This window comes from Myotis davidii, unplaced genomic scaffold (assembly GCF_000327345.1).
Source record: "Myotis davidii unplaced genomic scaffold, ASM32734v1 scaffold405, whole genome shotgun sequence".
Taxonomy (NCBI): Eukaryota; Metazoa; Chordata; class Mammalia; order Chiroptera; family Vespertilionidae; genus Myotis; species Myotis davidii.
Genome location: NW_006296048.1, coordinates 477,924 through 490,964, shown reverse-complemented (window position 1 = coordinate 490,964; position 13,041 = coordinate 477,924). Strand labels below are relative to the sequence as shown.

Below are 13,041 nucleotides of genomic sequence, written 5' to 3'. Positions count from 1 at the left end.
AGTAACAAAGAAACAGAATTTCCAGAGGATGAGGCCCAGAAATCAGGATTTTGAAAAGATTCCCAGGTGATTCTAATGTGCAGCCAAGGTTGAGAACCACTGCTCTAAACAGACTTGACCACTGCAGGCAAAGACCTGCAGATGAGAGGGGACAGGTTCTGGGTGTCGAGGTCCAGAGCGTGGAAGACCTCCTGGGGGAGCAGGGGATCTGGAAGCCTGTATGCTGGGTCAGAGACACGCCTGCCTCCCACCCTCCCCTGCCCTGCACATAGACGTGCCTGGACTGGGGTGAGGAGGAGAAGGAGAACTAGAGGGAAGGAACACTGAGTGTTTGTTGGCAGCCATGTAAAAAGTGACCCTCCCCTCCCACTGAGTCACTCCCTAAGGCAGAAGGAGACGGAGGGTCTGAGAGCAGCCACACAGCTTTGTGGCTTTGACCCAGGCACCAAGATGGTGCCCATGCAACGGGGCTGAGGAGGTGTCAGAGGACCTCACCCCAGGAAGCCCAATACCTCTTTGTGTGAGAGAAAGAAGGTGGCAGGGAGGGAGGGAGAGAGTGAATTGGACTCATGAGGCCTCAAGGCCCAGATGAGGAGAATATACCAGGGATCAGCATGGACTTGAGCTCTGAGGTGAGGATTAAGGGCAGCTGGGTGGGGGCCAGCCCAGACAGAAGACTGAGGTCCAGATGTTCTTGACCCTGCTCGGTTCTTTGACACCTCTGCCTGAGATATAAACTGTCTGACATGGAAGTACAACTCCAGAGAAGGGGGTAGGGAACCTAAGTTAAATAATATTTTGTTTTTGTTTTTTCACTTGGCAGAATCGGGGCTGAAGTTGAAGTTAGGTTTGGTTACTAAACAATAAAGAAAGAAACATTTCTTGCACACCTGACTCTGCGGTCTGAGTTTGCTGCTGCAGGCCGGGCTGAGGGAGGCACGCCCCCTCATCCCCCCCGAGTGCACAAATTTTGTGCACCGGGCCTCTAGTCCTATATAATAAAAGGGTAATATGCAAATCAACCGAACGACAGAATGGCCAGACGCTATGATGTGCACAGCTCAATGCAGGAGCTGCCCCCTGGTGGTTACTGCACTCTCACAGGGGGAGCACTGCTCAGCCACAAGCTGGGCTGACGGCTGGCCTGCCTCCGCGGCAGCACTAAGGATGTCCATCTGACGGCGTAAGGGTGTCCAACTGACTGATGCTGTCAGTTGGACATCCCCCGAGGGCTCCTGGACTGTGAAAGGGCGCAGGCCGGGCTGAGGGACATCGCCCCATCCTCTCTCCTGAGTGCACGAATGTCGTGCATTGGGCCTCTAGTACCTAATAATACATATAAGAAATGCAAAATATTTCAGTGCTGTATCCCCTCCCCCCACAATCCCTCATCCTATCTCCTCCAATCACAAACTTTGAGTTCTCAAACTTGGTGTCCATCAGGACTACCCAGAAGGTGTTTTAAACACCGATTTCTCAGCTTCTTCTTGGGAGATCTTTCATTCAGCAAGACCAGGTTGGAGGGCTAGCATTAGAATTTCTGACTGGTTCTCAGGTGATACTGATGCTGGAATGGAATCGCACTTGAGAACCACTGCTTTAAATCAAGGATGAGATGAAAACATGTAATATAATATTTGGGTGAGTTGATTTTTTAAGTCAACACCATTATTAAAAGAAGTATTTTTTGTACCTCCCCATTATGCAAAATATAAAGAGGGGTTATACCGAGAACTCCAGTAGCTATGACGCTATTGTAAAACCATCCATGTCAGTCTGAGAAAGGGTGGGTAATGATCTTGTAGACTTAGGCTGGAGTCCTGGATTACAGCATTTATTAACTGTGATCCTCTTTTCAGCAACTTACTCTAGAGCAGTGGTTCTCAACCTTTCTAATGCCATGACCCTTTAAAACAGTTCCTCATGTTGTGGTGACCCCCAACCATAAAATTATTTTCGTTGCTACTTCATAACTGTAATTTTGCAACTGTTATGAATCGTAAAGTAAATATCTGATATGCAGGATGTATTTTCATTGTTACAAATTGAACATAAAGCATAGTGATTATTCACAAAAACAATATGTAATTATATATGTGTATTCCGGTGGTCTTAGGCGACCCCTGTGAAAGGGTCATTCGACCCCCAAAGGGGTCGCGACCCACAGGTTGAGAACCCCTGCTCTAGAGTCTGTTTTCTCATCGGAAAATAGGGATTATAAATCCTCCCACTACAATAGATAGTGCACATTTTTAAAATTGTAAAACATAAAGCAAATATAACTGGTAGGCATAGTTCTCATTTTTGCCTTGGCTCTGTCTAAGGCCAGCTCTGTGATCTGAGACCTACCTCTTGATTTACCTGGAGTGGTGCAGGATATTGAGAAGCATCCCTGACTATAGCGATCTCAATATTATGAAAGTTAATGCAGATCTGGAGGTCAATAATGGGCTGATTTTCCACATTGTTAGGCCAGTGTGGAATTCTAGGAGAGCTCTCATGCTAGCTGTAATAAAAAAAGAACGCCAGGCCCTAGCTGGTTTGGCTCAGTAGATAAAGCAACGGTCCCCGGTTTGATTCCCGGCAAGGGCATGTGCCTGGTTGCGGGCTCAATCCCCAGTAGGGGGCATGCAGGAGGCAGCCAGTCAATGATTCTCTCCCATCATTGATGTTTCTATCTCTCTCTCCCTCTCCCTTCCTCTCTGAGGTTATTTTTTTTATTGTTGAACATCAGCCATGATTACCGACCATATGTGTTTTCTGCCTTTATTCAGAAGCACCCACCACCCCAATATGTTTAACCTTCAACAGTATTGCTACAACAAAATTGACTAAAAATCAGGCATTTTTGAAAATTGATCGAAGTAGGTAAAATTAAAATTGTATGCATTACGTTTATATTGAAATGCCAATTATTTATTTAAGAAGGAACTTTAGAACATATTTTAAAATTGTTTTGTTTTGGGTTCAAGTAAATTGGAGAGTAATAAGAGAATCTAGAATGAAGCACCCTTCATACTGATTGTGCTATTCTATTGACTTTAAAAATGAAATGTTTTCTGTTATTTCATTAACAATGACTTAATTTGTCTACACTACATAATTATCCTCTGGCTAATTGACAGATTCTGAAATTTAAACTGTGTGGCACGTCTATGATTTTAAGAATTTTCAAACTGTTCCTCTTCATTCTTATTGTTTCCAACCATTATGTATGTGCATAGTCAGTTAGGAAAAAGCACTACCCTGAGAGGTCACCTTTCCCAACTCTTGTGCCTGATTCTTTCCATATTTACCTTCATATTTCTGTGTAAATTGCTTACATTGTTTCTTTTTTTAAAAAAAGTATATTTTTATTGATTTCTGAGAGAAAGGGAAAGGGAGAGAGAGAGACATCAGTGATAAGAGACAAGCATTGATTGTCTGCCTCCTGCACAGCCCCCACTGGGCACTGAGCCCACAACCTGAGCTTATGCCTTGACCTGGAATTGAACCAGAACCTCCTGGTTCATGGGTCAACACTCAACCACTGAGCCACAATGGGCTGGGCCCTGTATCTTTCCAAGTGAAAGTAATCTTCCCCTTTTCTGAATTCACACAGCATTTTAGTGTCTTTCTCTTATGACACATGGTCTACCTCTTTTAAACTACTTATGTGTCATCTGCTAAATTTTAATGTCTCATAGTAAGTATTGTTTGCTGCTTTAGCTCAGCCAGTGCTTTGCACATAGTTAATACTCAGGTGTGTTTTTTTTAATTTAATATTTTATTGATTTTTTACAGAGAGGAATGGAGAGGGATAGAGAGTTAGGAACATCGATGAGAGAGAAACATCGATCAGCTGCCTCCTGCACACCCCCTACTGGGGATGTGCCCGCAACCAAGGTACATGCCCTTGACCAGAATCGAACCTGGGACCCTTAAGTCTGCAGGCCGACGCTCTATCCACTGAGCCAAACCAGGTAGGGCAATACTCAGGTTTTTGATTGGCATGGATTTTCAATTATCTTTTCTGGTCTTAGTTTACACATATATTTTCACTTGAAAATTGGTCAGGCTACAGATCAGTGATGGCGAACCTATGACACGCATGTCAGAGGTGACACGCGAACTCATTTTTTTGGTTGATTTTTCTTTGTTAAATGACATTTAAATATATAAAATAAATATCAAAAATATAAATCTTTGTTTTACTATGGTTGCAAATATCAAAAAATTTCTATATGTGACACGGCACCAGAGTTAAGTTAGGGTTTTTCAAAATGCTGACACACCGAGCTCAAAAGGTTCGCCATCACTGCTATAGATCATTGCTGTATGCCATGGTAGTGCAAGAGTAGGGCACTGTTTCTAATTGAAGATACTTTTCTTGAAACTTGCTTGGGCATAAAGTATGCAGAGCTTTTGTATGATCAGGTCACAACTCATAAAAGCTCATTATCTTGTTTCATAATGTGAGGATTCTCTTTATGGAGTATGAGAGCTTTCTTGATGGTGAGCTAGGAGTCATCTTTCATTAGGATCTTTTCTGTACTGTTTTCTCTTGTCTCCTGCAATAGAGTGGATATCCTGCAATAAACTAGACATCAGTATTCCTTACAACTTGCAGCTAATCAAATCACCCATGCTTTCCTTCTCAACAGGTCTTAGAAATCTTCCCTCTATCCTTTCTCAACCCTGGTTCTCTATCTGGGTGAGGAACAGTGTACTCAATGATTTTGTCTCCAGATACCCGCTCTGGGCTATGACCCATCTTTGGGGAACCTTGACTGACTTGGACATTTACTTCTTGGTAGACCTCTCTACCTGCTTGAGGGATGAACTTCTTTTCTTTTTGTTGCTTCTGTGTGATAGATTTTTTGCTCATCATAATGTAAAATTGTTAGTGTTCAAATCTTTGGTTATTATATATGTACAAATCCTAAGTGAGTAACATAATATTTTTTATTGAGTGTTGTGTCATGTTTGTTTTTTAACCCAATGACAAGTATACTGATTGTAGAATTAGTGTTTTTGGTATTTTCAAAAGTGGTGCTACATTTTTTTGTTCAGTTACACTTCTAAGTTTCAAAACAGCAATGATTGTGCTATTATTATTTTAAACTTTTCAGTGTAAACTACCACAGAGTGCAATCAACAAGTATGCTGTAATATGGAGAAGAGTTTTCTTCTGATGGGTACTTGACTATGTCCTTGAAAATACAGCAAGTCCTTTGTCATTTGAAAGAAAATTGTGTTAATGAAAGCTGCCAATTAAAATCTCCTAAGAGACTGTTGTTCCAAGGAGTGTATTTCTCAGTGGCAAAAAGCCTTTCTGGTTTTTATATTCTTGTGGGAGGAGGTCATTTTTATATGGCCTGCTCAACTCTGACATTTGTATATGTAGTATGTTCTGCTGGGATTATTGATGATTCCCTTTTGGTTCCTTCTCTCCAAATAGTCATTTTAATCTATTCAGTGTGTATTATGAAGTGGCATTTAGTAAATGCTAGCCTGATAGTATGCGTTGGCATGGTGTTGTCATGGCTATTTGGTCCCCTCAACAACTAAATCTTGAATTAGACAATCCTTGATCAGATAGTTGAAGGATTGTAAGCCAGTTTTATAGAGTGTTTCAAGGAGGAGGGAGTGGTCAGTAGTACCAAATTCTGTGATAGATCAGGAAGATGTCTCATGTGAGGAACATTGCTTAAGCAACATGGGGGGACTGTTGGTGACCTTGATGGACAGTTTTGGGAATGTGGTGGAGAGGGAGCCTGATTGGCATGAGGTTTTGGGAGAAGAATCTGTGACCAGAATCTTTAAAAAATTTTGCTGTAAAGAGGATCAGAAAATTGGTATAGTAACTAGATGGTAAAGTAGTGTCAACAGAAGGCTTTGTACTGTTAGTTCAGCACAGTGGTGGGCAAACTTTTTGACTCGAGGGCCACAATGGGTTCTTAAACTGGACCGGAGGGCCGGAACCAAAGCATGGATGGAGTGTTTGTGTGAACTAATATAAATTCAAAGTAAACATCATTACATAAAAGGGTACGGTCTTTTTTTTTTTTTTTTTAGTTTTATTCATTTCAAATGGGCCGGATCTGGCCCGCGGGCCGTAGTTTGCCCACGGCTGGTTTAGCATGTGTAAAAATAAAGTTTTAGCACCTTTTAATGGCTCAGAGTTGACATCTGAGTACTATTTTCCATATAGTGAAGTCAGAGATAGACTTCTAACCTGGCTTGTGGTTTCCCAGTCAGGCAGAGCTCTTGAAGAGGCAGATGACTGAGTAGTCTTGATGGATGGGAAGGGTTAACTTGGAGGTTTAAGTGGGGCTCTGGGCACTCGGTAAGGTGGAGAGGGTACAGTTATGCAGGGCTTAAAACTGGCTGTGAAAGGTAAAGTGATGGGGAAAAGTCTGGAGCAAGTTCTGAAGTGTGTGTGTGTGTGTGTGTGTGTGTGTATATTTATATTTATATTTATATTTATATTTATATTTTAGTTCAGAGGTTGAAAAAATCTTTAGGTGGAAATTTATTTCAAAAGAGAAGTTCCAAATTTTAAATAAAGGCTATAGGTTATGCTCTCATGGAGAGAGTGAGGAGGATGAGGAACCTTAAAGTTTTTCTTTTTTTTAAACCCCATTTTAGTGTTCAGTCTGCTTCTGTGAGTATAAAAGTGTTTCAGAAATGAAAGTTACTATTAGTTGATTAGGTAATCCACAGCTTGCTTGGGGGAAAAGAGGGCAGGATGGATGTTTTAAAACAGTGATCACCAACCATTCGGACCTTGCGGACCACTGGTTGGCGACCGCTGCTCTAAAGGTTTCCTTAAATCAGCGGTTGGCAACCTTTTGGACCTCACGGACCACCAGTGATCCACAGACCACTGGTTGGTGACTGCTGTTTTAAAGAGGCTAGGGAATGATGATTAGGAGACACCTTTTCTTTGAGGACCCCCAGGATATTAATTTCCCCTCAGAGTTAATACCATCTATATATATAAAAGCCTAAGGGACCACTGCAACCAAATGGACGACTGAACAGGCTGCATGGGGCGACCAGGCTGGCAGAGAGGTTAGTGAGGGACGACCAAATGACTGAGCAGCAGACTGTGGCAGCAACCACAGCCAATAAGGAGGGAATATACTAATTGACTACCACACCCTCAAAGATGGCAGTGCCCACAGCCAATAAGGAGCCAGTCCCCTCAGCCCCCCAGCCACCTAGGTCTGGCCCGAGGTTCAGGCAAGCCTCAAACCGCCCCTGAGGGCTCGCGGACTGTGAGAGGGGGCAGGCCAGGCTGAGGGACTCCCCCCACCTCCCCCCTTACCAGTGCATGAATTTTCATGTACCGGGTCTCTAGTCCTATATAATAAAGAGGTAATATGCAAATTGACCCTCACGCCCTCGCGTGACAAGATGGCCACCCCCACAGTGTCACAAGATGGCCAGCAGGGGAAGGCAGTTGGGGGCGACCAGGCCTTCAGGGGAGGGCAGTTGGGGGTGATCGTGCTGTCAGGGGAGCAGTTAGGCGTCAATCAGGCCGGCAGGGGCGCAGTTAGGAGGCTGTCAGGCTGGCATGCAGAGTGGTTAGCGCAATCAGGCAGCCAGGTACGTGAGTGGTTAGGAGCCAGCAGTCCTAGATTGTGAGAGGGATGTCCCCCGAGGGGTCCCAGATTGGAGAGAGTACAGGCTGGCCTGAGGGACAACCCCCTCCCCCCAGTGCACGAATTTCATGCACCGGGCCTCTACTTTGGTATAGAAGAGTAGGAGTATAGTTCGTTTGGGCCTTTGTTCTTTGATGGTTCAACAAATCTAGAAATGACAAATTGTGGAGCATCTCAGACTCACACAGCAGGTTTCCTAAGGGCTGTCTGGATGACATTGGAATCAGGGGATCATGTAGAGGCTCCGTGAATTCAGGGGATGCCAAGGTATGTGTGTGTATGTGTGGCATGTGGTGTGTTGCATGTGTGTTTTATAAACTTAATCTGTGTTTTGGATGAACAGCTGATTTGAGCACTGAATCTCCTTTTAAGGAAGTCCAGATCTGGGAGCAGAGTAAGTATAGGTTATTTGAATGGTGGTTTTTATGTTTAGTAACTTCAAGAATTAGGGTCTGAGCTGCTTTCTGTACTGGTTAAAAAATGACGAGGATTGGTAATTATACAGTTTTTACAACTGTTCCATTTTACTAACTCTTAGGCATAGCTTTGTTAGAGATTCTCTTGGATCTCTTGTTAAGGATATGGATTCCTTGGCCTCAACCCTGGAAGGTCTGTTTAAGCCAGGAGATCTGGGGTGGGGTTCAGGAATGTGTATATAACTATGATTAATCTTTTGCCTTTTCCCTCCCAGCCTTTCCTTTAAGAAAGAATAGTACTTAACATCACTTTAAATTGGAAAAATGGACTGTTAACTTGAATTGAACTTTTTATTAGTAATTCCGTGTTGTGGATAATTCAGTAGTTAAAGGCAAAAGATAACAATTTAGTACATTTTTATTTGAGTATACAAATGAGAATGATTGTGGAACTTTAAAAACAAATAACTATGCCCTGGCTTGGGGTTGCTCAGTTGGTTGGAGCATTGTCCCATACACGAAAAAAGGTGCAGGTTCAATTCCCTGTTAGGGCACATACATAGGTTGTGGGTTCTATCCCTGATTGGGGTGCGTGTGGGAGGCAACCTGTTGATGCTTCTCTTTCACATCGATGTTTCTCTTTTTCTTTCCTTCCCTCCCTACCTCTTTATCTCCTCCCCTTCCTCTCTCTCTAGTCAATAAACATATCCCCGGGTGAGGATTAAAAATATACAAACCCCAAAACTAAAGAATTATGTTCTGTAAATAATTTCAAAACATGTTTTTTGTTACAGTATATATATGTATATATGTATACACACAATACATATCCTGTGTAGAAGTGTATAAGATTTAAAATGAAATTTTTTACTTCCAATTCCACTTTTCAGTGATAACCACTGGAAATTTTGGTGTGTATTTTTTTTTTTTTGGACATTTTTTTAATCCTCATATGAGGATATGTTTATTGATTTTAGGGAGAGGAGAAGAGGGAGGGAGAGACAGGGACAGGGAGAGGAAGAAACATTGATTTGAAAGAGAAACATCTATTGGTTATGCTCCCCGAACCCATAATCTAGGTATGTGCCCTGACTGAGAATCAAAACCTCAGTCTTTCAGTGTACAGGACAATGCTCCAACCAACGAGTGCTCCAACCACACTGGCCAGGAATTTTGTTGGTCATTTTTATATGCACATATACAAGTGTATGTAATTTTTCCCTTCCAAAAATAGGCTCAAACCACACACATTGGTCTGAGCTTGCTCACTTATAGTCTTCCATGTTATTCCAGTGTATTCAGGCCTGTTATTAGTAAGTACTTTGGGCAGCCAGGGTATGCCACCTCTTTTTATTCAAATATGCTGTGACATTAGTGTTTCAGACATACACTATATGTTGCTTGTTTATTAGAATATGTTTTTTTATAACAGGAAGTTCTTGCAGTTAAAATTGTTGGATTTCCTTTTTGTGATGCTAACTTGATGCATTTGATATTTGTGTTCTTTTGTACAGGATCCAAGCTACTGGATACAGGTGCATCGACTGGAACATGGAGATGGAGGAATACTGGATCTTGATGACATCCTCTGTGATGTAGCAGATGATAAAGACAGAGTGAGTTCAAGTCCAGGGAAGCTGCTCTGAGTGCCAGTTATGAAGACTGGGGAGGGAGTGGGTAGTTGGGAATACTTTCCTTTCTGTTTTAGACACACATATTTTAAAGAACATTTGGGCCACTCACTTTGGATGTTTGTTATTTAAGTATTGTGAATTTTCACTACCCTGAACCCTAAGGTATAATGCTTTCCTTAATACCTGGGATGCAGTACTAAGTTTTGGAATTTTAAAATTGCAACTTTTTAAGTGGATAGATCTTTAAAAGGTGTCCGTATCTTCCCCCCCCCCCCATTTTAACCAAACATGGCATCTTTCCTGACCACTCAAGTCACTCATTGTGGTCATTATGTGTTTCAGTGTGCGGTACGCAGGTTTCTGAGTTCTGATCCCCACTTTGGCTCAACCCCAATAGCTGGCCTGTGTGAAGCACTACCTGGCTATAAAACCAGTGTGCATCCCTGGCATCTCCCTTGTGTCCTGGGCTCTCAGAAAGCCATCTTTTCCTTCATGTTACTTGGGTGCTTTTACTGGAATGCTGTTTTTAAGGAAGACTCTGATTTTGGCATGTTGAATGTGGCCACCCACAGGCACTTCATCATTTGCTTGTACTCACCCTTTTGACTGCACTCTAAGGGAAGGAGGGGGAAGCAAGAGAGGAGTAATGACAACATTTTAAGACTTTGTGAGAGGATATTTGTCTCTGCATATAAAAGTCAGCAATTTTTAAAAAAGTATCTTATTGATTTCAGAGAGGAAGGGAGAGGGAGAGAGATAGAAACACTGATGAGAAAGAATCATTGATTGGCTGCCTCCTGTATACCCCCCAGTGGGGGTTCCAGTGGGGGTTGAGCCTGGTTATGTCCCTTTACAGGGAATTGAACTGTGACTTTCTGGTTCGTAGGTTGACGCTCAACCACTGAGCCAAGCAGGCTGTGCATCAGCAAATTCTTTATTGTAATGAGGTGATGTGACTTGAATAGGCTTTGGCTACACCCTCTTTTGAGTTTACTTATAACAAATTATAGAAAGGCTCAGTGCATACACAGTTGTGTCATCATGGCCATGTAATAGCACAAGTTAGATAAAACCACTGAGGATATGTCCTGGGGTTGATGGTAAAATCGTCTGGGCTCTGGTCCTGCTGAGAGCTCTCTCTTATTACTGGTCCTTTGCCTCATCCTCCATCCCCCTCTTTGCTTGGCTGTGAGCTGGGTAAGCATAGCTGTTATGTCTTGTTTACTCCTACATTAACATGGTTCCTGCCTCAGAAATGGCGGGTATCGTATCATATGTTTTCTTGAAATCTTAAGAAAAATGAAAAATTTCAGGTACCAAATACTATGCACATCGAGGGATATCTGATTCTGTTGTTTCTGTGTGCCAGGAGCACATAGTGTCAGAAATGCAGAAATTTCCTGCCCATTTGTGATTTTCTGTCATATATCTCTTTTGGGCTTTCCAGTGAGCCCAGGAATAGGTGACTCCCAAATTCTTTGCCTGCATTCCACATTAAGACTTAAATTATAGTCAATTTATTGTGCAGTTCAGCTCCAAAGCTTAAGGCAACTACAGAGATTTATGGAGGTTTTAAACAGGTACCCTTCCCCAGACATAATAAGAGATGAACTAATGTTGTGTTGATCTTTCATTATTTTCCTCTTTTCCCTTCCTTTTCCTATTTGTTAGTTCTTTCTTTGACTCTCTCTGTTTTTATTTTTCCTTTTCTTTTCTTCCTCCTCCCCTTCCCTTTCTCCCCCCCCTTCCCTCATTCTGTTCTTGTATTTTTTTCTTATATAAAAATAAAATAGCTCCTTATCAGGAAAAATAAAATGTAAAGAAGGAAATAATCACCGGTAATCCCATTGTTACTCAGAGCTCATCACTGTTGGTATTTGAGTGGCCTTTATTTTCTGACCTTTCTTTATCTTGAGATATAGACACATTCATACTTTTTGTTTTAACTTTTTGCCTTTCAATAAAAGGAATGAGAACCAGTGTATACGGTTGCCTCTGAGGTATGTTTAGCTCTGCTGTATTGCTTGGAATAACCTACTGTGGATGTTAGGTGGTTGTATGAATAAGGTTGGTGGGACTGTGACCAGTGCTTCTGAGAACAATGAGCTAAATGGACTCATTACGTTCAGCAACATGCAGTAATGCTTTGTAGGTTTACAAAGTACAGATTATGCTTCCTCACCCTTCTTCCCTGCACCTCCAGTCAACATACACACTTAAATAGAGTCTGCATGGTGGGTAGGTAAAATACTAAGATGAAGATGTGCAGCAGTATGATTATAAAAATCTTCTGAAAAGTTTTGAGATTAATTTTATGCCCCATAGATGACATTTTTGGCTGATGTTCCATATATAGTTGAAAATAATGTATATCTTGCAATTGTTGGATTCAGTGTTCTATAAAGATGAATTGGGTTAGGTGGTTGATATTCTTGTTAGATCTTTGGGATAATTTGTTACTCAGTAACTGAAAATAATATACTCTTCTATAACACAATTAACTATTAGATCACACACAAAAACTAAGGATAAGACAAATTGATCTTCTAAAATTGTTGCATATTATATTCATAAGTTATTTAATAAATAGTGTTTTAGATTTTTTTGTGCAAATTTGATGATGAATATGTTTTTTAGAATCTTTTATATTTCCTACACAAGTTAAAAAATCGTTTAAACTGGGAAAATGTTTTAAATATTATTAAGTGAAATACATTTATAGATAATTGAAACGTGTTAGAGAGTATAATGTACTACAGACTGAAATAACTTATTTTATTTGTCCAGAAATACTTAAAAATATACATGATCAATTAAAAATTTTTGAATGAGCTTTCTAGATTAAAGGGCCTATTTTATGTTGTAACTGTAAAAAGTATATTGAATAATCAAGAATTGTAACATCCAAATCCCACAGGTATTGTCAGGTGCATTGTTCAAATTGAGAGGTTGTGTGTGGTCAGTTGTATGACCTCTTCCATGGCTCTGAAATTTGTGACTTAGTCAACCTATATATATATATTTTTTAAATAAATCTTTGTTGTTCAGGTTATTACAGATGTTCCCGCCCCCATAGCTCCCTTCCACCTGGTTTCCACCCCACCCCATGCCCTTACCCCTCGCCACTGACCTCACCCATAGGTGTAAGATTTTTGTCCAGTCTCTTCCTGCACCCCCCACACCCTCTTCCCCTGAGAATTGGCAGTCCACTCCCTTTCTATGCCCCTGCTTCTATTATATTCACCAGTTTATTCTGACTTAATTTTTAGATTCTCTTGTTGATAGATATTTATTTGTTATCACTTTGTTGTTCATACTTTTTATCTTAACCTTTTTCTTCTT

At 41.2% G+C, this 13,041-nt stretch overlaps 1 protein-coding gene across 15 annotated transcripts in view; it reads left to right on the top strand.

Annotated features, from left to right (window-relative positions):
- PARD3 (par-3 family cell polarity regulator) overlaps window positions 1–13,041 on the top strand; it is a 621,610-nt gene that overhangs the window by 139,044 nt on the left and 469,525 nt on the right. For all 15 annotated transcript variants that reach the window (XM_015568620.1, XM_015568617.1, XM_015568619.1 and 12 more), the window contains exon 2: window positions 9,580–9,681. In XM_015568620.1, coding sequence (XP_015424106.1) covers window positions 9,580–9,681 — 102 coding nt within the window. The remainder of the gene's footprint in view (window positions 1–9,579; window positions 9,682–13,041) is intronic.